The sequence below is a fragment of the Paramisgurnus dabryanus genome, chromosome 7 (assembly GCF_030506205.2).
Source record: "Paramisgurnus dabryanus chromosome 7, PD_genome_1.1, whole genome shotgun sequence".
In the NCBI taxonomy this organism is placed as follows: Eukaryota; Metazoa; Chordata; class Actinopteri; order Cypriniformes; family Cobitidae; genus Paramisgurnus; species Paramisgurnus dabryanus.
In genome coordinates, this window is record NC_133343.1 from 5421769 (window position 1) to 5447242 (window position 25474).

At 37.7% G+C, this 25474-nt stretch overlaps 1 protein-coding gene across 1 annotated transcript; it reads right to left on the reverse strand.

Moving 5' to 3' along the window:
* Window positions 1-828: 828 nt before the first annotated feature.
* Window positions 829-24995, reverse strand: nhej1 (nonhomologous end-joining factor 1). Its single transcript, XM_065293753.2, has 8 exons — window positions 24943-24995; window positions 23818-24027; window positions 21621-21839; window positions 21258-21396; window positions 21107-21165; window positions 5393-5582; window positions 4002-4084; window positions 829-3124 (listed from the first exon to the last, which is right to left on the reverse strand). Exons 2-8 carry the CDS (start codon window positions 23989-23991, stop codon window positions 3035-3037), a joined length of 954 nt encoding a protein of 317 aa, XP_065149825.1. The 5' UTR covers window positions 23992-24027; window positions 24943-24995; the 3' UTR covers window positions 829-3034.
* Between the last annotated feature and the right edge of the window lie 479 nt (window positions 24996-25474).

The window sequence follows — 25474 nt, forward strand, 5'->3', positions numbered from 1 at the left end:
CCATCATGGCACACCGTCCCTCCTAAGAACTTTACTGTCTTTACTGAAAATACATTGGCTACTGAAGACGACTCATAAGATAAAAGCCAGAACTATTACCAAATGATACTGGTAGGAAAATGATGACAGCTCTGTGTCTCTTTCAGTGGTGCAGGCATTTTTCTGGCCCAGCAGCGTGACCACAATGATGACAGCGTGAAGATGTTGCTGGGATTGAATACATTTTAATTAGAGAGTCTTTTGGCCAGTCATCAGAAAATGATTTGAAGACGGCAAAATCACTTCTATTTAAACCCTTCTATCAACCTCAGCTAGATTTAAGGCATCATGTACTGCAACAGCAGAGCCAGACTTTTGTCATGAAGTCGTTGTGGACTTTACAGCCTGTTCCAACCAAAAACTGCCCAATTAGACAAGTCGGAGCCATCCGGATATACTCGCTGTGAAAGTCGTCTGCATTATTTGCTTAGTGTAGAAAGTGGTTAGAATTTCTATCCATTGAATTCACGGATGATTTAAGAAGAATTTACTCGTCCTCGAAGGTTATCTCATTTACTCGCTCGATCGTGACTCAAACTAAATTCTGAATATCTGCAAAAGTTTTAAAGCAGGGGTGTCAAACTCGTTTTAGGTTGAGGGCCGGATAGTAAATAACGTCCCAATGTGAGGGCCGGATAACTTTTTCAAACTTTAGTGTGCTGATAAGTGTATCAACTAAACAAACTACAAAATAATTAGCAAGAAGACTAGAAAAACACAGCTCTAGTTTCATAAATTGTCAGAAACAATACCTTATGCTCTCTGTACTGCCAAAGAATGCCAAAATCATTTATAAATCATTAACTTTTTATTTAGCAAAGAAAATGCTTGATATGTAAAGAATGACAGTAGTACAGTTTGAAGTAATAAAACACAGGCATAAAATGATTTTAAATCCTTACATTTCTTAGACCACCAGATCAACATCACCAGTTTTGGGGCAGTTGCTACTCTCATTTCTAGATGTTTGTGTGGCTGACCAGACACGAAATTTAAAAGAAATAGTTTCTAAACTAGATCCCACTGCTGTTCGTCGCGTCACCATCACGGCTTAAAGCCTCGCACCAGCGACTTTCTCTCTGTGCATCGCCTGTTTCTTTTAATGAGGCGTATCTAAATCTGATTGTCATAAACAAATGAGTACGGTCCACTCCAGTAACTGACAAGACAAGGATGATGTGAACTTCACTGCTTCGCTCCCGTTGGTATTCGCTCCCGAAAATCGCTCATCATTTGCATAAAGTTAAACTTTTCGTAACTTTCTCGCATCGCTGGACACGCCCATCCGGTCAATTTTGCTCATGTCGCCGGAAGTTGGCAAGCTTCCATTGAAATGAATGAGATTGCGTCGCTCTGCTATTGCTAGTCGCTGGCGGTCTCATTGTGCGTAAGGCAGAAACTGATTCATGGCTGTTTCATACACAGTGCGCTGTGCAACCGGCACCTGCCGCAAAGAGTCATGCCTGCGGAAACGGCAGAATGTTTGGGTGCACGAGGTCCGCCTGTAAAACTGTTGCCGTTTTGCTGCTTTCCACATCTCCAATATAAAATCCCACCTGAAAGGATTTTTTAAATATGTATTTAATATTTAATAATAAATCATCATGCGGGCCGGGTGTGGGCTGTGTTCGACCCACGGGCCATATATTTGACACCCCTGATTTAAATTTTACTTTGCATTTCGATACATAGCCGCTTCATTTCAAGATGGCCTGTTTTAACTGCACTCTCTATAAACGGTTCCTGTGCATTTGTTTAAAGGAATGCATTTAGGAGACGTTTTTATACAGTGCATTCAAGATATACATTTTTATTAGTATGTGGGTTTTCCTTAAAGGGACAGTAAGTAGGTTTTACCCCCATCTAGTGGTGAAATGGTATTTTGCATTCAAATGAACAGTGCTCTCTAGCACCTCGCTTTTCCAAATGCGTGTTGCAACTACGGTAGCCGTTATGTACTCACTGATCTCCTTGTCCGTTTCAGCTTGTTCACGTGTTCTGAATGAAAACGCGTTGTGGAAACGCATTGGTAGGCTAGTGCTTTTTGTCCCTCTCTGCTATTATAGTTTATCAATACAGCGAACGACATGGAAGCCTCCTTGGACTTACCCGTTCAATGTAAGTAAAGAGAAGAAATTCTAAGCTTACAAAGAAAAGTTAAATCATTGGCAGAGGTCATTTGACACCAACGAGGACATATTTATGAATAAAGAAAGACATTGGTTTTGATTAATAAAACACTTTAAACCCTACTTACAGTCCCTTTAACTCTTTCACCGCCAGCGTTTTTAAAAAAAGTTGCCAGCCAGCGCCAGCGTTTTGCATGATTTTCACCAAAGTTTAATGCCTTCCAGAAAATGTTCTTCTTTAAATATATAAACATACAATATACCAAATGAAAGGACAGACCCTCTGCTTTTAAACAAACAAAAAAAAAAACGTTTCATCCTACCTTCAGTGGTTCTTTTGCAATCAGCTTTTGAATATGGGTATGTTTCTGCAAAAACACCACATTTTAAACAAAAAGCAGAGATAATTCCATTTTTGTGACGGACTTTTCATAGAGATCCCATTCAGAGCGATCTTTAAAACAGACACGGACATGCAGCCGCTTGCCATAGGGCAATACTTCCGGGTTTAAAAAGTTGCAGAAGGGCACCACCTGGTGGATAATAATGGTATTGCGGAAAGACGGAAAATCTCGTCATTGGCGGGGAAGCGTTTTCTCTTAATTGACGAGATATCTCGTCAATGGCGGCGAAAGAGTTAAGGATCAAACCAATCACCTTTGTGCTGCTAATGCTATGCACTACGACCAACTGAGCTATAGGAACTGTTACAGAAATGCAGTATTTTATTTATGATGTTTAAGATACACATTTTAAAAGAGCATACATAATAAAAGCCATGATAAAAGTTTTAAATACCATAAAAGAACAACATAAAAGATCTATGTTAAAAAAGTGTCTATAAAAAGCATAGACGGTTTAAATGGTCACCGAAAGAGTCCCACTGCTTTCTTTTTCTTCGGCCGTGAGGTCGTACGTTGCTCAGAACCAACAGCAGCAGATGTTAGTGGTACAGTCTGAAAAACATTTTAAGAATTTTACTTCTCTCCGCTGCATTCATGTTTCAGCCATTTTGTAGTAAACAAATCTTAAAGAAAAACAGGTATTTCATTGAATTTCCAAAACATGTTGGTTGATTAAAACGGTTAGTTTACACGTGGTTTATCACACTCTGGTTTTTCACAGGCAATAATCAAATATATTTTATGAAATGATTATGAGCTCAGATGCAAAAGCCGCTAAATGCCACCTCCGATAACAATAGTAACCGAATTCTCTCAGTATTATAAGTTCATCAAATACGTTCGTTTCAAATCCGATTCAGTCAGAAATACCGTTTGGTTTGTAGAATCCATTAACTCTTTCCCCGCCATTGACGAGATATCCCGTCTTTCCGCAATACCGCTATTATCCACCAGGTATCCGCAACTTTTTAAAACCGGAAGTATTGCCCTATGGCAAGCGGCTGCATGTCCGTGTCTGTTTTAAAGATCGCTCTGAATGGGATCTCTATGAAAAGTCCGTCATAAAAATGGAATTATCTCTGCTTTTTCCTCAAAATATGGTGTTTTTGCAAAAACCTACCCATATTCAAAAGCTGATTGCAAAAGAACCACTAAAGGTAGGATGAAACGTTTTTTTTGTTTGAAAGCAGAGGGTCTGTTCTTTCATTTGGTATATTGTATGTTTATATATTTAAAGAAGAACATTTTCTGGAAGGCATTAAACTTTGGTGAAAATCATGAAAAACGCAGGCGCTGGCTGGCAACTTTTTTTAAAAACGCTGGCGGTGAAAGAGTTAAGATTGCACTTAAAGGGTTTTGCATCTGAGCTATTCGTTATAGCTATTCGTAACAAATAAAACATGACTGAATGATGAATTAAAGATCAAACCTGTTCACTTTCTGCCTCCCGAGTTCTTCCTGTCGCTTTTTTAACATCATTCGGTTCTCTGGAAGCTGATGGAGCTGCCGTACCTGCACAGGACAACAACCAAGACAAACATTTCAATGCAAAAAAATTTGGGTTTACCCCAAAATGACAAATGTCATTACAACCTTTATAACTAATTTCCTCTGTAGAACACAAAATAATTTTTTTTATGACTTCTGCACTAAATAAAAAGCTAAACTGTTAGAGCATTGTGTTAGCAGCGCAAAGGCCATGGATTCATATCCACTCGTAATGAATAAATGTAACATTGAGAGTACTGTAAGTTGCTTTGGAGAGACGTAAAATGCGTTAAAGGCACAATATGTCATTTTCACCACTAGAGGTCGTCATAAAAAAACTAAATTGCAGCTTGATGATGCTATGAAGAAGCGTGGTATGATGGGACTTGAAAAACAGTCCGACGGCACTCATGACAAATCATGTGCATGGATGATGTAATGAAATAAAGTTTTATAACCTCCAACAAAATGGCTCAATAGAAACAACATTATAGTGCCGTGCTAGATGCTACAGTACTACTTCCACATACGGTGCCTGGCAGATCAGTCGGCGTATGACATCACATCTGCAAGAGTGACGTTCGGATCGCTCTCCCAATACTGTGATGTCATACACCAAAGTCTAATTGGGCGTACACACCAAACGCAAATTCAACCATTTGCGCAAGTAGATTACATACAAAGTTAATTTAAAGACGTGAATATATCTCACGGGCAATGCGAGTGACGTGAATTGGGCGCCGCGATGTATATATGTGCTATATGACTAAAAACGCGTCTTCGCGCAAGTTGAACGTTTACAACTCAAGCAAAAAATTCCAGACACGAAGTTAAATCCCACAAGTAATCTATAGTGAGGAACATGATGCTTGGCGTTTGGTGTGTACACAGCATAACACATGTTTGATTTCTACTGCAGTAAAAGCAGAAAGCATGGATAATGCGGTCAGTACAACACTGAACGGCGACCCTATGAGCAAATTCAAAAGTTTCACACATGTACACGTGAACAAAATATATGACACTCCGCTAGTATGTTTGGAAATTTAAATGCAATAGTCATAAATATTAACATAAATGAGGTCATAGAGAGCTTTGCAAGAGAAACATATAGATATGCACAATTTCATTTGTTAAAAATGGCATCATACAGGTGTGATTTCAGTGACAACTGGTCAAAAGTCCAGTGAAGATATTAAAATGTCCTGAAATTAAACATTTGACTTGTGTTTCCACATAAAAAGACATACTATGTGGGTTTAGTACTGCTTGAGGGTGAGCAAATGACGAATTTCCCTAACCCATGTAAATGTTTGCAAGACGAACACTTACAGTTAGTGTTTGTGCGGACATCAGTGGTTGTTTGGTGATGATCTTCAGAGTCGCCGATGTCCTCTGCAGCAGAACTGCTGCCACGTTTACGTTTCTGAGCCGATTTTACCGAGTTCACAGCCACGTACAGCTCCTGTAACTCGGATTCGAAACCCAAACTGTCCAGCGACGCACTCATCTCTGAAACTGTCTGCGAGACAAAAGAAAAAAAACGTCATTCAACATCAGTTCTTATTTCATCTAGACATAAAAATGACTTCTATTCATTGACTATTTAAAATACAGCTTGAAAGACAAAATAACAAAATCTTACTATTTGTCAAGCTTATGTTTTATATGTTTAATGCCCGGTGGCCAGCGAGCTCACGGCGTCCCGAGTTCGATTTTGGTCTCTGCGGTCCTTTTCTGCTCCACTATCACCACCCTACACTTTCCTGTCATCCCTCCACTATACTATCCAAATGAAGGTAAAAAAAACCTAAAATATAACTTGAAAAAGAAAAGCTTGTGTTTTAAGAACATGCCAATCAAATCTAATGAGAACGTACAAGGGTACAACTTCCTCAAATACCTCCTCCAGAGAAGTATGAGACAGACTGCCCTCTTTTCCTGCTCTTTTACTGACTTTTGAGTCAACACAACTCAAAATAGACCCTATTTACTTTATTAACACATGCACCTTCACTAATTATGCACAAATCATTTCTACATGTTACTTCAAAGACAGAAACTGTTTGTCATCGCAATCTTTTCTCAAATTTTCCCAGCCTCCTAAATTTTACTTTTATTTAGGGCGAAAATCGAATCGAGGATCGAAAATTTGGTTCATTAGTTGTTGCTATTTGGGCTGTGAATAGTCATTGGAGATATTTTGTCAAAAGAAGATATTTTGATGAATGATGGTAGGCACAGTTGATGGTTGGTACCCATTGACATTTACAGTAGGAAAAACAAATAAGCTAATGAGTATCGTCAACTGTGTTCTTACCATCATTTATCAAAATATCTTCTTTTGTGTTCAACATAAGAAAGAAACTCGAACAGGTTTAAAACAACACAAGGATGAGTAAATGATGACATAATTTTCATTTTTTAGGTGAACTATTCCTTTAAATCAATCCATCCCCCATTTTTTTATTTTTTGCATATTGTTAGATTATGTTAGCTAATAGATTAACTAATATTGTTACTACCAAAAAGCCGAACATTTAAAGTAAAGAGTAAAGAAAAGAGTTGAACAGGGTAACCGCATTGATGTTAAAACGATGACTGCTTTCAAACATTCTCAAACACAATCTCTCTTCACAACACAGAGGACAAATTCTCAAAATTAGCTGGCCAAATATTGACTCGGTGAGATTGGTGACCACTGCCTGAATAAAGGGACCCCTAAATATGCGTGTAGACATTTGGGGTTTACGCTGATTTATTTTTATTATTTGCTTGTTTAAATAGCGTAAAAATAAATGTGTGCTTTGAGGGACAGAGAGGGCAATGTGAAGAGAGCAGCCACAGTTCATGAGCCTGCACTTCCTGTCCTTATATTAAAACTCAAAAAAAAAAATTTATTATTCACTTAAATCCTTTAGAACGGTCGTAGGCCTACATTGCTCTGTATTTGTTCAAGGTTTTATTTGTGTTTTCACATAATACAGAACAAAGAATCACAAACGTTTAACCCCCCAAAAAACATACATAAAAGACAACATAATAAAACGTCCGTAACACATTGCTCCGTATTTTTTAATAAAAATTTAAATAAATTATGCCAATTAAAACTATTGACAATTTTAATGTGTTAAGTACTATTTCCCATTAATTCTTACTTCTGGTAAAATACAATTGATTAAACCTGTGGTCTATGTTATCAAATGCAAACACTAATGTCATTGGCTGTCACTTGTGTGGGTCAAAGAGGAGGCGTGTCTATAGAAGACCGGAAATAGCGGTTCATATGTGTTGGTGCATCATGTTGATACACCTATTCATAGCTGGTAAACAGCATTGGCTGGTTTTTAGTGGTTTGTGGATGAACTGTGTTTGCTTCATGCTAAACTCTCAACCAATGGAAGATTACAGAAAAGTCTAACGGCACCAGTGTGTGAACTAAGCTATTAAGACTTTGATGCAAACTTTGCATCCAGGAAAGAGTACATGATTTTAAATGTCAAGGGCGCCACACACTATAAGATACCTGGACCGAATTTAGGCCCTAAGACAATCGAAGAAGAACCGATCGTCTTGGTGGTTGTAGCCGTTCTTTTTTGTGATATTTCTGTGGTGTGTTAAGAGTGACTGAATCTGCTCGAAAGTAAGAAAGAAAATTGTTTGACCACGTTTGACCACGAGAGACTTCGCAAGATTTTCTGTGTTCTCTGTCAAGACTCGGGTTGTTTGTGAAGGGAATCCTTTGGCGTTTAGTGTTCACATAGCACCACTTCACACATTATAGGAACAAAATGTTGTTAAACCGTCTTTTTTTATTGATAAATTGATAAAATCTGATAATATTTTAAAAATCTCCATTAACAATCTCCAAACAATTAATTATTCTTCAAATTCTGTATCTTCATCCAATACAGGCTCAAACATAAGGGGCCCTATCTTGCACCCAGCGCAACTGACTTTGTCAGTGACGCATGTATCATTTGTATTTTGCACCGGCGCATAGCGGGTTTTTCCCTCCACAGACGCACGTCGCCAAACTAGGGAATGAACTTGCGCTCCCTGGGCGGTTCAGCGCAAAAAAGGAGGCGTGGTGCGCCGAAACAATCCCTGATGCTATTTTGCAGTTTCAAAAAACAATCGCGCTTTTGACAAAAAAAAACTATTCTAAAGTCAGTCGCACATTGCGCATGGTTCATTATGCTATTTTAAGGGCGCATGCTTGACCATAATGTATAGGGTGCACAACGCGCACACACTTTGCTTATCTAATCTACACAGATGCAACAGTTATTTTTGCAAATCATAAATTATTACAATAAAAAATATTAACACATGAGATAAGGGAAATCATTGTGGTGAGCATTGTGGTGATAGTTTTTATTTATTGTGTGGCTGCGTAAAAAAATTCTCATGCAAATAACGATTAAAATATTTTCATAAGTTTGTTGTGTGGCTGTATTACGTTTATTTTATGTAAATAATAATTAAAATGTTTTCATAAGAAACCTTAATGTATATGAACTTGATTTGTAAGAGTACTTTGGGGTTGGACCTTGCTTGCGTTTCTTGGGTCCGATTTCAAAGCCCCCAAACCCTTTCAGCGGTGAGGGTGGCCGCAGTGATGTCCTCTGCTGGCGTCAGGTCATGTGTAGAGGCAGATCCACCTCCCGTTACACGGCGTGGCCGATTTATGCCGGCAAGCTTGGGATTCCCCGGTCTCCTGAAATCATTGTAGCGCTTGGCGCAAAAATGGGGATGCCAGCTGATGAGACAATTGTGGCTATTTCCTCTCACGCCTGTTTAACCGACGCTGATTTGGGCGGATTTCTCCTATCCCCATACAAAACAACTTCTCTGTCTTTGACTGCTCTTACAAGAACGTCGGTCTCCTCGGCTGTGAACCGCTCCTGGCGTACGCCTGGTAAATCCGTCATAATAATAGCAACCCGCCATGGAACTTGCGCCCTTGCGTTTAAAGGGAATGTTGGATAGCGTTCTGATTGGTTTATTTGACGTTACGCCCAAACCACACCTATGAATAATGAACCTACTTCAGACCAACCCCTTATTGATTTGCGCCTGGCGCAAGAGTTATTTCTCCCGCCAGGAAAATAGCAACAGCGCCCAAGATCCGCCCACAAAGTCACTTGCGCTTTGCGCTTCGCGCTTGCGTTTCAGATTGTTAAAATAGGGCCCAAGGTAGGGCCGCTCAGAGAAACAGCCAATTAGAGAGAAGCTCAACATTATTATTCACAGCCCTTTCAACTAAGGTAATAACAGACCATTTAATTCTAAGGGCAAATCCTAGGGTTGTAAATGGACATGTAAAACCGTTTCTGGATAATTTTTGCACTTACTAAAGCCTTCAAATGTAAATATCAGAGAACAATTTCAAATATTATTGCAATGCATTCTCTGGCACCTTTAAAGATATACGTCATCCTACAATATATATGATGGCTCACATGTTTGGTTGGTGCATGCTACAAAGCAATTTTTTCATATTTTACCTCATTGTATCTTGTATAATTCAATATACATAATGGATACAGTGAAAATAATTATCTCTATATTTATATTTATATTAATCACAACTTGATTTTCTGGATAACAAACAGCTAAACTACTCTTGTTGTTGCCGGTAGTTGCGATGACTGTGATCACAACCATGCTGCTAAACGCGATCTTGCTCAAGTGATATTTATTATAACCTGACTTTGTGCCAAGAATACAAATAGACACTGCAACAGTCTCGCACACAGTCTAAACAAACAAAGGGCAGGTGAAGTCTTAAATGAGGGTAATGGATTAAACCCAGAAAAGCTTCAATTTACGAAGCTCCGTAAATCTGTCATGACCCACCCCTCGAAATATCTATTACCTCTGTATCGTAGTTCAGCTTCTCTCACTTCCTGCAGTTTTCATTTTATCATGAAATTACTTTTAAAACCATCTCATGTTCTTTTTTTAATTTCCTTTTTAAGAGGAGCTTGTGTTTGACGGGACGTTTCTCCTGTCCTGACTGGGTTAAAAGAAGATGGAGTAAACCACAGCCCTGCTACAGCTAACTAATTACAGATCAGAGCCGACCCTGTGGAAAACTGGACTATGGCTATGGAGAGAGAGAGAGAAAGAGAGAGAGAGAGAGAGAGAGAGAGAGAGAGAGAGAGAGAGAGAGAGAGAGAGAGAGAGAGAGAGAGAGAGAGAGAGAGAGAGAGAGAGAGAGAGAGAGAGAGAGAGAGAGAGAGAGAGAGAGAGAGAGAGAGAGAGAGAGAGAGAGAGAGAGAGAGATTTGGCCTCTGAAAGTGGCTCTGAATGGGTTTCATGGTTATCAGTTCAGGACGGTTACAAAGAGCAGGAGCCAAGAGTTTCAGTTACGACAAAACATCTCAGGTTTTAACTGGAGTTTAGGCATGAAGACCTGACAGTTTATAACCTTTAACTATAAAATACAGACGCATGGGTAGAGCAGTCATGTGTGATCCTATCTGTGAAATCCAGACTAAAGTCTCATAATCTAATGATGAGATTAGGAGCATCAAAGTTTGATTTCCCATTGATTTCAATCTTTGACATGACCTATACTAAGTCAATATTAATGATACCAAGGTTAGATTTTCACAGAATGTTCTTTACATTACTTTATGTAGAAAACAGTAAATCATAAAAATTACTTTAGCTAGGTTTTCACAAGCAAGGTCATGTTCACACAATTTTAAAGGGGACATATCATGAAAATCTGACTTTTTCCATGTTTAATTTTGCGTTTACTCCAGCTTCGGTAGGGGCTGCAAAAACACGCTATTGATCTCTATCAAAAGTTCTTTAAAAAACTTGAATTCTCTCTAAAATTAGTGTTTTTGAAGAAACCTACCCATATTTGAGAGGTGATAAAAAACTATTGAAGGTAGGATGCAAAAAAATTTTTTTTGAAAGCACAGGGTCTGTGTTCTTTCATTTAATATATTGTATGTTTATATATTTAAAGAAGAGCATTACACTTTTGTTAAAATCATTAAAAATGCTGGAGTGGAAAGAGTTAAGTGCTATAATTGGGTCCCCAGTGATTCAACCCAGTAAGATCAACCCAGTAACTTAGTTTCGGTAAACCATTCTCTGCAAGCATGTGAAAAAATAGGTCAATGAAATTTGGCTCCCCTCATGATGTCAGAAGGGGATTATACAGCCCCCTAATCTGAACTATCCAACCAAAGCACTGCCATTTAGTGCAGAGATCAGTTTATTTGCATTTAAAAGGACACATCCAAAAACTGCACATTTTTGCTCACACCTACAAAGTGGCAATTTTAACATATGTACTCTAGGGACACCAAATATTTATTTGACATCTTAAAAAAAGTCTTGTGAAATGTCCCCTTTAAGAGAAGAAAAGGATGATTTGATAATATTCTGGGTTTTCTATGATGAAATCAGCACTGTGTATGAACTTGTCATCAGCATCATTACCATGACAACCAAGTCACACCCTAGCTGCATCATAGTGGTCACAGATGCTCATAGCATGACGATTGTAGTCTGTATGGTTTCATAAAGAACCTTTAAAGGGACATTCCACTTTTTTTGGAAAATATGCTCAATTTCCAGCTCCTCTAAACATTTGATTTTTACCGTTTGGAGTCTATTCAGCTCATCTCCGGGTTTGGTTACTTTTAGCATAGCTTAGCACAATCCATTGAATCTGATTAGACCATTAGCACTGCGCTAAAAAATAACCAAAGACTTTCAATATTTTTCCTATTTAAAACTCGACTCTTCTGTAGTTACACTGGTACTAAGACGACACAAAATTAAAAGCTGCGATTTTCTACGCCGATATGGCTATAATCTCATTCTAACATTTAGTGGTGAGATTAGGAATTGCAACCAACAGCTCATCCCTCCCTTTTGAAACGCATAGAGAAGCTACAAGAGTCGCCACAGGACAAACATGTTGTCGTCTGAAGCAACGTAGTGACAAAATAGCTCTGTAGAGCAGTTTGTTCATTTAGGGCTACTGTTTAAACATGGCGGCACAAAATGACGACTTCCACGTTAGGGGAATGTAAATGATATATTTAATTGTACAGCTTATTATAGAGAGGTGCTGTTTACCTGTTTTTCAACAGGTAAAAATCAAAAGGCCAGACTAGGAGAAAAAATTCCATAGACTCGCATGAGAAGGATGGCCTAGACATAAGGACAAGAATATCACAGAAACGTTTTTACTTAGACCAGTAAGCAACCATCTAGCAGCATTCCCATAGCAACCACCCACCATCCATAACAATCCATGCACTGGCAACAGAATGTAAATAGTAAGTCTGCATTTTCTGTTGCTGATTCACTATGATAATAACATGGTCCAGCGCAAGCGTCTTAAGAGGGAAATGCGTCTCTGGGATGTTCTGCTGGTCTTTAGTTCAGTAAGAGAGAGCAGGGTCACTGCCAAACCCAAACTGGTTTCTCAACTCACCCGGTAAAATTTTCATTTTTCCCCTCAGCCTCAAGAAAACCAACAGTGTGCGTCATTCGAACACACTCGCAAATACATCCAAATACGCCACACAAACACGAACTAATACGGACCATAAAACAAGTCTTTGTGTTAATCGCGCAAAAAACACACACCCACTCGACACAAATTAAATGTTCACACTCTTCTTAAAACTCTTGAGTGTGTGTCACCTTTGTGCGGTTGACATCTGCTTTCAAACACAACTTTAGATGTCAAAACTCAACCATGGGCAGGATGGGTAATCATATCCACCCATGCATCTATTTATCAAACATCTCTATCCAGGCTTCCAGCCATTAGGAATCTCAAGAACGGGCTCCATTTTTCCACAGACTTGTTATGTTTGTTTGGCATTTCATTGGGACATTTTTCCGAACATGGCTTTATTTCAATTCTGAATTGGGTCTTAAATGGTTCTACTTAAATGGTGTGGAGTGGAATTCCCCATTGTCTTGCGAGACAGCGGCAATCAAAAGACTTTAAGATATTTTAGGAACACTTCAATGGACACACGGAAAGTATTAAGGCTGTCGGAGCCGAAGATTATGGTTTGCCCATGTGAGGTTCAATTAGTTCGGAAGAACTGCAAAAATCAAATGTATTTGTTTTTAATAAACATTTTTTCCCAACCCTAATTTAATTTAATTAAATTCAAATACTTCATTATACATTGTTCATTTGGACATCCATTGAACAATTGAATGCATAAAATACAAACACCTTATACTTTATCAAGGGTAACATGACCACAGTTCAAAGGAACACTCTACTTTTTGTGAAAATATGCTAATTTTCCAGCTCCCCTAGAGTTAAACATTTGATTTTTACCGTTTTTAAATCCACTCAGCTTATCTCCGCATCTGGCGCTAGCACTTTTAGCATAGCTTAGCATAATCCATTGAATCTGGTTAGACCATTAGCATTGTGCTCAAAAATGATGAAAGAGTTTTTATTTTTTCTAGTTAAAATTTGACTCTTCTGTAGGTACATTGTGTACTAAGACGGACGGAAAATTTAAATTAGCAATTTTCTAGGCCGATATGGCTAGGAACTATACTCTCATTCTGGCGTAATAATCAAGGACTTTGCTGCTGTAACATGGCTGCAGGAGCCGCAATGATATTACACAGCACCTGAAAATAGTCCCCTTGTTAACTTTCAATAGCAGGGGACTATTTTCAAAACAATTATTGGCTGAATGGATTCCAAAACGTAAAAAATCAAATGTTTAACGCTAGGGGTAGGGGAGCTAGAAAATGAGCCTATTTAAAAAAAAATGAGTGTCCCTTTAACTACAATGAAACTTCACTGTACTGTAAAGTAGCGAGCATCCGAAACTCGTTTCCCAATAATCATCTGTGAATGCTATAGATCAGGTGTCTCCAACAGGGGGTGGGGGGCCCCTTGTGGGTCTGTGGTGGTATTAGTGGGGTCCTCCAAATATTGTTAAATCAAATTTTTCTTTTTTTCTTTTATTAAATTTGGCATCCAACAAAACTGCACTAAAATGCTAATAATAGAAATGATAAAAAACCTTGAAGATTCCCCAATTTTAATCTATTCAGATGTTTAATGTTATGTAGTATGTTAAAGGAACGTTCCACTTTCTTTAAAAAAAATCCAGATAATTTCTCACCCCCATGTCATCAAAGATGTTTATGATTTTCTTTGTTGAGTCGAGAAGAAATTAAGTTTTATGAGAAAAAAAATCCAGGATTTTTCTCAATTTCATAGACTTTATTGGACCTCAACAGTTTGCAGTTTCAATGCAGCTTCAAAAGGCTCTAAACGATCCCAACCGAGGCTCTTGTCTAGCAAAACAATCATCACTTTTTGGCAAGAACAATAAAAAAATAGGTACTTTTAAACCACAACTTCTCATCTTGCGACCTTACGTATTGCTTAATCACGTCAAAAGGTCATGCGTTACATATCGTTGCTGCCCGATGAAACTCACGTATGTCCAAAACGGTTACTTTTCAGGAAGTGAAAAAACACTGTATTTCAAAAGCAATTGAATGCGTTGTCATACTTGGTACGGCATCTTTACATGTAACAATGAAACTTCACGAGACCGGCGAGATGCTTCCACCGGGCGGGAGATACGCGGCGTGATTGACAGCTTTGACACCAAATGGATATAAGTGAAAATTAGATGACATGATTTCACAAGTTTTCATTGGCCATTTATATATGTGAAGCATACTGTATACGGAAATGAATCTGGACACTCAATCCGTCGAAAATCAAAAAATCTGCAAAATGGACATACGTGGTTTTCATCAGACAGCAATGATATGTTAAACACACACTTTTAAACCATTTTGAACAAAAAACTGACACAAAGACATTAATTAGTATCATTCCACATACAACAATATTGGAACGGTTCTGTTTCTCCACACTTGTAAACACTGTAGCGGTAGTTTCGCATTGGTCATGTTAGACCTTTCGCCATGATTACATAATACGTAAGGTCACGCTGGCATGTCACAGGGCTAGCACAAAATGAGAAGTTGTACATAATTTTTCGTTTTGCTAGATAAGACCCTTATGCCTTGGTTGGGAACATTTATGATGCTTTTCCATTGCATAGTACCCCACAGGTCAGGGTAGCTTTTCCACTGGGTGCAGTACGTAGTACCCAATACTTTTTTTGTACCACCTCAGTCAGGGTTCCAAGCGACCCGAGCTGATACCAAAACGTGACACAAAAACACTGTAGATCACTACCAGCATCATCGCTATAATGTAAAAGATTAGCTTTACCTTCATGCTAGCTTGCGCTGTGCTTTCTGTAAGTTCCCAAACTCTCAGCGATGAAAAACATCTACAGGTTGTGAATCAGGAACACCATAACAAGTTTTTTATAGACTTTGTGAGAGTTTGAGGCGGCACATTTGTGATGTGCACGTCCGCATATATTCTTAAATGCATTTAAATGAGGCTCCGCGGAGCGCATCGACTGATGCCACAGGTGTTTGTACAGAAACTGTCATGTGACACAGAGGTAGTGATAAACGTGATGTATTTGTGGTGGTCACTTTCAATTTTGTGGCGGACTGAAAAATAAATAAATGTATGTGAATGTACAACAACGCTCTCACTTGTATGATGTCACAGCAGTAGGCAGCGCAAATATAACGACACGCCTATAATCCCTCCTACTCCGAAGTGTTACTAAACTCGATGGAAAAGCTAACCAAGCCAAAGTGAGGTGAGCTGACCCGACCTGACCCAAACCAAACCATGGGGTACTATGCAATAGAAAAGCGCTCTGAGATCGTAAAGCTGCTTTAAACTGTAAACTGTTGAGGTCCAATAGTCCACTACAATATACGGAGGAAAATCTTGGAATGTTTTCCTTAAAGAACTTAATTTCTTCTCGACTGAACCAAGAAGGAGATCTTGGATGACATGGGGGTGGGTGAATTATCAGGATTTTTATGAAAGTGTAATATTCCTTTAAGTAACGTAACCGTCATAAAAAAGTATGCAAATCCATAATTTGATTTGATACATGTACTGGGGGTCCCTGCTCCTCGTCTCTATCCATTAAGGAGGGGTCATTGGCCTGAAAAAGGTTGAACTTAAGAGCTCTGCTATAGATTGATACATAAATCTGTGTTACTCTGGTGTCACGCGGGTTAAAATGGCACTGGTTTAAGAGGTGACTTGTGGGACTCATATCCTTTTTTCGCACCACCAAGTCAAGCCACACATATCTGACTGCACATTCACCAAGCCAGTGAGAAATACCAATGAATTCACACAAACACACTGATGACAGATCAAAGGATTATCAAAGCACTCACCTCAAACAGAAAATATGGCTGCCAACACTGAAATCAAAGCAATCTAATAAATAACTCTGTGATTCAGACAAAAAAGCGTTTTACTCATCAAAAGATAAAAAAAACTTTAGTACAACCACATGGTTCTGGCTTTTCATTAGTCAAAAATACGACCACTGGTTTGGCCCCTCCCATTGTTGGGGACCTAAGTGACTTATCATCTTATTTTACATATCATCTTATATTTTCCTGCATTTGATCTGTCCTGCACTTGCTTTTATGAAAAATTACTTGTAACGTTTCCTCATTTGTAAGTCACATAATCTAATGAGAGATGAGGAGCATGGTTAGATTCAATCATTGATTTCAATCTTTGACACATCCTTACTCAGTCAATATTAAATATATAAAGGTTATATGTTCTTTAGATTACCACAGTAAAGAGTTTTTACAGGCAGGGTCACATACAGTATGTGTTTATGGATTACCATCACATGGCACGCATGCATACAGTCACACTGCCCAACCATAACCCCACTCATCACCAAAAAACAGGAAATACTCGAACATGTGCCCACGCATGCACGCACGCTCCTTCGATGGGAAAAGTAAGAAAACACGGTCCAGTCAACAGGCAGTTCAGTGTGAGCCAGAGCTACAACAGAGCTGTCAATGCAAACACTCTCCGGTCTCCACAAACCAAACCACAACCTAATTATACAGCGAGTGTGTATGTATGTATGTGTGTGCGGTGATCCTCAGTTCTGAGTCAAACAGAGATCCAGTCTCTCTCTTTCTGTCTGGCCTTGCACTCCGTTTATTTCTCATCACCCTTCCTCCAGCTCTCTTCTGAAATTTGAGTCCTTGAAATCTTAAATACAATTGATTATGTGGCTGGAGTCAGGAAAACATTCTTAAGATAATTATAAGTTTATAAGACAATTCTTAATTCTTTCGACGCCATTGACGAGTTATCTCGTCAATCAAGAGAAAACGCTTCCAAGCTACTGACAAATTTTTAAGGCAATCCATATTTCTGCTATTAACCACTAGGTGGCACTCTTACCCAACTTATAAAACACTGAAGCATCCACTGATCCAAATACAGTAAAAACCTGTGTATGTTTTGATCATCGTTCTGAATCTGATCTCTAACAAAAGCCCTTTACAAAAATGCAATTATCTCAGCCTTTTGAAGAAACCTACCCATATTTGAGAGGTGATAAAAAGACAACAAATGAAGATAGAAACGTGAACTGCCCTTAGCCTGACATGCACCTTGCCAAAATTTTAACAGTGCGTCTGTTCTACGCGGACCGCAAGCACTGTGATTGGTCCACTAGAACCCCTCCCATCAGATAAAAACTTTTTGCTATATTTTGCTATAAATTGCACATATTTTCACATTTCTTTATCTTCTTTACTACACTTTTCTGTGCAGACTCAGCAGATACAGGACTTTCAGTTAATGTGGACTACTGCTGATATTGTTGTAGTCAGAAATCAGTTATATAAGAATAATGCAATTGAAGTAAACTTATTTAACCACTTGCATATAGTTTCTCTAAAGGACTGTCATCTGTGAGGATTACTTTACTGTCGTGTGCATTGCTCTGAATCAGTTGCACTTTATAATCTTTTGATGTAGAATTACATTTACATTCCCTTACTGCACATCATATACTTAATTTATGCTAAAAATGTTGGTGTATTATCTACAACTGCACAAAAGAGAGGATCTTATAAAAAAACTACAATTCAAATTTTATTTATCAGCAATTAAATTGTTGCATTGGCTGTGGATTTAACTATAAAAAAAAACTGTATTATAGAAAGAGCAACTGCTCCAGAGATGATCTGTACAATCAGTCAATTTAGAGACATCACTCCTGTTAGCACATTATTAATTATTAATTCAATCCTGCCATACTAATCATCAACAGCAGGGGTGTTCAAAGAACCGGATAAGCAAGATCATAATTAGCGAGATCTGAAAATCTCGGATGTCTCATTTGATCTCGGATGTATTAAGCGACGTACGAAGAACGGGCCCCTGGTCTTCTCAAAACATACACAACAAGTTTCTTCTTCGTTTGTGAGTTTAATGGCCAAGCTGTTGCTTCTTTGGCTATTTCATTGCTACTGTGGTCACACGCGTGGTTACTGCCTACTAGTGGTCTGCATGTTTAATTGCATGTCAACGCGGACATCGACGCAGAAGTATATATGAAAACCGACCTGTAGCCTATGGCTTCAAGGCTACACCATAGGACACAACTATAATGTTTATATTATTAATGAAAAAAACTTTTAAAAAACTTCCTTAGGAAGTTTCCTAAAAATTAGAAAGCATAATTCACCATAAAGAGGCAAAAAATGTTTAGAGCTTATACGTACATTTTGAATGTTTTTTGGTAAAATCATCCTAGTGGACAGAGAAGTTGAAGAATCCAATTTAAAGGATTACTCAATTTTTATAAAAATAAAATCCAGATAATTTACTCACCTCCATGTCATCCAAGTTGTTTATGTCTTTATTTGATCAGTCAATTTTTTGAGGAAAACATTCCAGGATTTTTCTCAATTTAATTGACCCCAACAGTTTACAGTTTCAACGCAGCTTCAAAGGGCTCTAAGTGATCCCAAACGAGGCATAAGGGTCTTATCTAGTGAAACGATTGTCATTTTTGACAAGAAAATACAAGATAAGCACTTTTTAAGGAGCATTTCACCCGTAGAAACAATCTTTATTGAAAGTGCGTCATATTTGTAGTCGAACTGTATGTTTTTAAATCATTGAAAGAAGGAAGTGCAACACTGAAATCTGTATTTCTTCTGTCTCAGCGGCAACTGAGGAAATGATGCATGACCATTCAAAAACATGACTGGGGTTCTAACTATACAAAGCTTAATGCAAATGGGTGAAGTGTCCCTTTAACTCTTTCCCCGCCATTGACGAGATATCTCGTCAATTAAGAGAAAACGCTTCCCCGCCAATGACGAGATTTTCCGTCTTTCCGCAATACCGCTATTATCCACCAGGTGGCGCCCTTCCGCAACTTTTTAAAACCGGAAGTATTGCCCTAAGGCAAGCTGCTGCATGTCCGAAGCTGTGTCCCATTTCAAAGGCTGCGACCTTCTAAGGACGTATTTTAAGACCGATTGCGTCACAGCAGCGCGACTTAAGGACAGTAAGGCCGTCCCATTTCAAAGGATGCTTAGAATGAAGCCTCAAAATGCGTCCTCATTTCTCCGCGATGTTAAGGATAGAACGAATGGATCCTTAACAGCCGAGGATATCCCAAGAGTCATTGCGCGTCTGCAACGGCTGAATATAATGGGTGGATATTCTAAAATAAACAATTAAAACCTTTATTAAATAAAAGTGTATTTATCAGAAAACATTTTTTCTTGTCACTGTTTTAGTATTATAAGTTATGTTTTGTGTTAATAATATTATTTTTATGTTGCGTATATTTCTAAGGTTGATTAATTTGGTAAACTGTTGAATAGTTTAATATACATCAACGTGCCATATTTCTAAAATAAATTAATATTTTTTCTGATGTCATATTTATTTTAATAAGTCAGAAACGTGCAGGCGGGCGCGTGCAGCAGGTGACGCTAATTATGGATCCTCCGAAGGTTAGACCGTCTCATTTTAGTTCTCTTCGCGAACTTCTGAGGCTTCCACCTTGAAAGACCGAGTGCTCACCTTTTAAGGTCGAATGCTCATAAGGTTGCAGCTCTTGAAATGGGACACAGCTCGTGTCTGTTTTAAAGATCGCTCTGAATGGGATCTCTATGAAAAGTCCGTCACAAATATGGAATTATTTTTGCTTTTTGCTCAAAATATGGTGTTTTTGCAAAAACCTACCCATATTCAAAAGCTGATTGCAAAAGAACCACTAAAGGTAGGATGAAACGTTTTTTTTTGTTTGAAAGCAGAGGGTCTGTTCTTTCATTTGGTATATTGTATGTTTATTTATTTAAAGAAGAACATTTTCTGGAAGGCATTAAACTTTGGTGAAAATCATGAAAAACGCTGGCGCTGGCTGGCAACTTTTTTTAAAAACGCTGGCGGTGAAAGAGTTAAATCACAACTTCTCGTCTTGCACCTGCCATGTTACGCACCAGCAAAACTACCGCCACATTGTTTACAAGAGTGAAGAAATAAGAACCATTCCGACGTTTTTGTGTCAGTTTATTGTTTAAAATGGTCTGCAAATGTACGTTTCACATATGTAGCATGTGACCTTTCGACGTAATTACGCAATTATGTAAGGTCGTCCTGACATGTCACACAGCTAGCAAGACGAGAAGTTGTGGTTGAAAGTGATTATTTTGTAGTTTTCTTATCAAAAATGACAATCGTTTCGCTAGATAAGATTTTTATGCCTCGTTTGGGATCGTTTAGAATCCTTTGAAGCTGCGTTGAAACTGTAAACTGTTGTGTTGGGGTCCAATAAAGTCTATTAAAATGAGAAAAATCATGGATGTTTTCCTCAAAAAATTTAATTTCTTCTCGACTGAAGACAAAGTAAGACATAAACTTTTTGGAAAACATGGGGGTGAATAAATTATCATGATTTCTTTTTTATGAAAGTGGAGTAATCCTTCAAGAATCACCCACATATGTGTGACTGCAAAACCTGTGCATCCATCATATACATGCTAGATTTGTCTGAGCTGGTTTCTCTAAATTTAGCAGTAGACTGAATATAAAATGTTTCACACCTGTGTGAAGAAGTTCTCCCTGTATGTGTGCACCTCAAATGGCTCCGTCTGTAGTCGGACTGTGAAAGAGTTTTAAACAAGTGTCAGTGACCTACAAATAAAAATATGCGGGCATGTGCGCATGTAAGCAAAACCGCAAGCGTGATGTTACCTCTGCTGAGCACAGCGCCGTTCTCCTGATAGTCCTGTATCTCTGCATCTTTCCTGACCAACAGAGAAGAGAGCTCGTCGACTTGCCTCTGCAGAACCCTACTCACTGCCAGCAGGGGGCGCACCAGCTGCCGGCACACCTGACACACGGGTACATTCACATAGATGGATGAATCTGTGGTCTTTCTTTAGTGCTTGGTACACCACAGCTTTGCAGTACTTTTCAGCTTTGAAATGACATTGGATAGTGCCCCATTTTTAAAGCTCAAAAAAACTCAAATGTTTTGCTTAAAAATAAAAGCCACTTTAATACTTTGTAATTCAATGCATGACATTTTATTGAACTTTTAATGAAAATTCATACCATGGCTACAGGCATCGGGGTGCATCGGAACTCCCAGTAAAACGGCAATCCGGACAGTTCACTTTTAAGTCTGATTGTTAAATTGTTGCCATGATGTTCCAGAAAGACTTGTGCAGAAGTGGTGTGACCATCATCTGGGCTAGAGAAACAAGGGCGTGCCACCGAGCACAGATGAGAGAAAAATGCCTGCGTTGGAGCCCTCAGACGCTTATTCAGATCCTTTCATTCCGAAAAAGATAAATAAAGAGAGATAAGAGTGGCACATAAGGGTCAATGACGTGACGTTAATTATTTTGTGTCCGTATGGATAAATTAAATGTAAAAGGGTTAAAATTTCAAAATAAATTTGCTGATTACTTGCATACATTATCTTTTTGAGGACCAAGTCTAAAATTTCTGGTTTTATTTCATTTTGAAAGAATATTTAAGGGATAACTGCAAAAATGTGGTGTAACCGGTCTGTGTCATTTGGTGTAACTGCTTTTTTTATTAAAATATAAATATATTCATTAAAAAATGTGAAATAAAATAGAATCATCTAGTTTAGTGTAATATGATTTTTTTTACATACATTTTAACATAATTTATTTGTCAAAGATTATTTAGAAAACAGAGCTGTTTTCAGCATATGTCAGGACAAATATTACAAAAACGCATTAAAATTTACATTTAGAAATAATGAATAAAATAATATTTTAAAAAGATTTTTTATGATTATATTTCTCATTCTTTGGCACAATTGCCGGTTACACCACTTGACATTTTCAGGTCCATTCAGTTAACTTTCATTAAAATGGAGCAAATGTAATTTTTTATTGCATAAAATGTGCATAAATATACTATGCATTGAAACAAACCTGATGCATGCTTTTAAAAAAAATACTGATTTAATATGGTATATCATTGGTTACTCAGGGGTAGAAACTCATGCAACAAGCTAAACTATGACCAAAGATATTGAATATAACCAGTGTTGCCAGTTTGGAAATGTCCAAGGATTGTACCAGAAGCTCAAAATGATGGTATTTGGAAGAAAATGAGCATACACAAGTCAAATGTGCCGAATACAGCTATTTACCTAGACTAACAACTTTTGATAGCCTGCAGATTTTCCTGGTAGTTAAAGTGTACTAGGTGTACATTAGTGGGAGGGTCAAAACAACTGACTAGAAACTACTGACTTAAGAGGCGTGGCGGGAACATTAACTCTTGAGAGAGAGAGTCATTCTCCAGGATGATTGGCAAAGAAGACGTAATGTGAGAAGATACAGAGTTGTGGCTAGAAGGGATACAGCAACTGACAAAATTTCATAAAAATCTCATCGGATTAGTGCTGTTTTTATCCTAATCCTACCACCAAACCTAACCCTAAACCCAACCTTTCACTGGATTTAAGCCATACCTGTATTCCATCTCACCAGGACTGTTGTATTCATCATAATCCTACCCCCATACCTGAGCCTAAACCCAATATCTTGTAAGGTTTAGGCCGTAGAAGCCCTATGATTGCACAAACATTTAAAGTGTGGCAAAATTTGGAAATTGTTGTCAAAAGATGCTACAAATGATGCTACAAATATAACTATCATACATCTGGCAACCCTGCTGTGCACTCCTAGCTATTACTATAAATAAAGAACAATGCAACAATCAATATGGCTGCTTTGGCGATGAAAGTCCTCCCTTCTAGTTAAAAGAACCAATCATTACTCGATAAAGACTGAAGGAGGGTCTTTATAAAGAGACATGTGCACAGGTTGGCAAGCGCCTCGCAATTTCAGCTCCAACTGAATTAGGCAAGTAGGCAAGCAGTGTTTGTTGTATATTCTTACTAGGGCTGTCAAAAGATTAATCGCGATTAATCGCATCCAAAATAAAAGTTTGTGTTTACAGAACATATGTGTGTGTACTGTGTATAATTATTATTTATATATAAAAACACACCCAATCATGTATATATTAAAGAAAAAAAAATTATATTTATATATAAAATATTTATATTTATATATAATATAAATTATAGAAATGTATATACAGTATTTAAATGCAAATATTTCTTAAATATATACATGAATGTGTGTGTATTTATATATACATAATATTTATACACAGTACACACACATATGCTATGTAAACACAAACTTTAATGTTGGATGCGATTAATCGCGATTAATCTTTTGACAGCCCTAATTCTTACCTGTGCTCGACTCTGGATGTCATCTGCGTTCATGTCCTCTTCCCATACGTTGCTCAGATCACTCAGCAGAACCCGGTACTGTGTGTCAGTGTCACCAAACCAAGCTTTGGCCAGCAGATCAGAACCACCCAGGGTTACTGGCACCCAGGGCAGGGCAGACAGATCTGACTCCATGTCCACACACAACACCGTCCTCGACTGTAGAGTGAACTTCATATCAACATAACAGTTAAGAATGAGTGAACAAGCAAGCTACAAACAAACCAATACAACCCCTATAAAAAATATGCAGTTGTGTTTTAATATGTTTTTAAATCATCCCACATGAAAAATGGTGTAGCACACTTTAGTATTTACTATGGTTAACCGTATAGCTCAGTAGTAGAGCAATGCGCAAGGGGCCTAGATAGTCATAGGTTCAAATCTCAGGGAACACACATCCGGATTAAGAAAATTTACATCTTGTAATGCACTGTAAGTTGCTTTTGATAAAAGTGTCTGCCAAATGCATACATGTAAAATTCCCTGAAAGCTACTTTTTGAACTTTACCATAGTATCTATTCACTATTTAATATAGTTAATGAATTACAGTATACAACGGTTTACTATATCAAATACTGAAGTATTCTTCTTTTTAATGTGGGTTAAATTAAGTAAATTCATCATTACTATGGTAAGATGATAAACTGTTTTTTTTTTGTGGAACAAACTACGATATTAAATATTAAATGTTTTATCTTTAACACTTTTAAAAACTCGAAACCCCATTCATTTTAACCAAAACTTCTGTCTAAAACGTCATAGTCGTTTCAAGTTATGTTACTATGGTAAATTTTTGTATGAGTACAACTTTGCTTAATGTTTTACTTATCATATGAAATGTTGTTAGTAATAAACTTAGTTTTACGTGTTTTCTATATTATCATTTTATGATATAACTACAAAGCTTTAAAACGTTTCACTGCCTGTCTAATGCCTAAAACGTTATAAATGTTTCGATATAGACAACAGACTAAGTACCATAGTGAATTATCGGTAGATACTTTTTGCAAAGTACCGGTTGATCAGATGTTTTTAATATTTATTACTTTCTGTTTTTGAAGAATTGATCAGAATCAACTCACCAGTATGGGGACAGTTCCGACGGACGCACAGTCCCCTTGAAACAAACAACGATTAAAACGTTCCGCGTTCCTCTACCGGGCGCTTTAGTAAACGCGTTACACATTATTGCAAATATAAGAAAAAAATATATATATTATGTTGCACTACACCTCATCTCTATTCAAAGATTAAAAAGAGAACGGTTCATTAGAAAGCCATGTAACAATGTAAACGTTAAGTATTAGATTAACAAAACCGCAATGTTTTTTTATTAATGGAAAAACATGTTTACTACAAAGAGATACATTCAAAACAAACCATGACCATACAATTACATCAAATCAATGCTAAAGTATAAATAATAATACAAAAAGGGTAGAACCAATGTAAAACTAAAACCAGGGAACAGGACCGGAGCACACAACGTTTTAATTGATATTAATTGTTAAAATTAATACACAATGACTAAGATTTCGACACCCATGTCTTCTTCAGAGTCTATAAATAATAATAGTATATAAAATAAATAAAGGATAAACAAGGGTGACACAA

Bases quoted from the DNA above. Each gene is read 5' to 3' on its own strand.
- nhej1 (XM_065293753.2), bottom strand. From the start codon at position 23,991: ATGGAGTCAGATCTGTCTGCCCTGCCCTGGGTGCCAGTAACCCTGGGT. The intron at 21,166-21,257 runs GTAACATCACGC...ACTCTTTCACAG, and splicing joins CGGCGCTGTGCTCAGCAGAG to TCCGACTACAGACGGAGCCA. The intron at 5,583-21,106 runs GTGTGAAACATT...TTTGTCTCGCAG, and splicing joins GGGAGAACTTCTTCACACAG to ACAGTTTCAGAGATGAGTGC.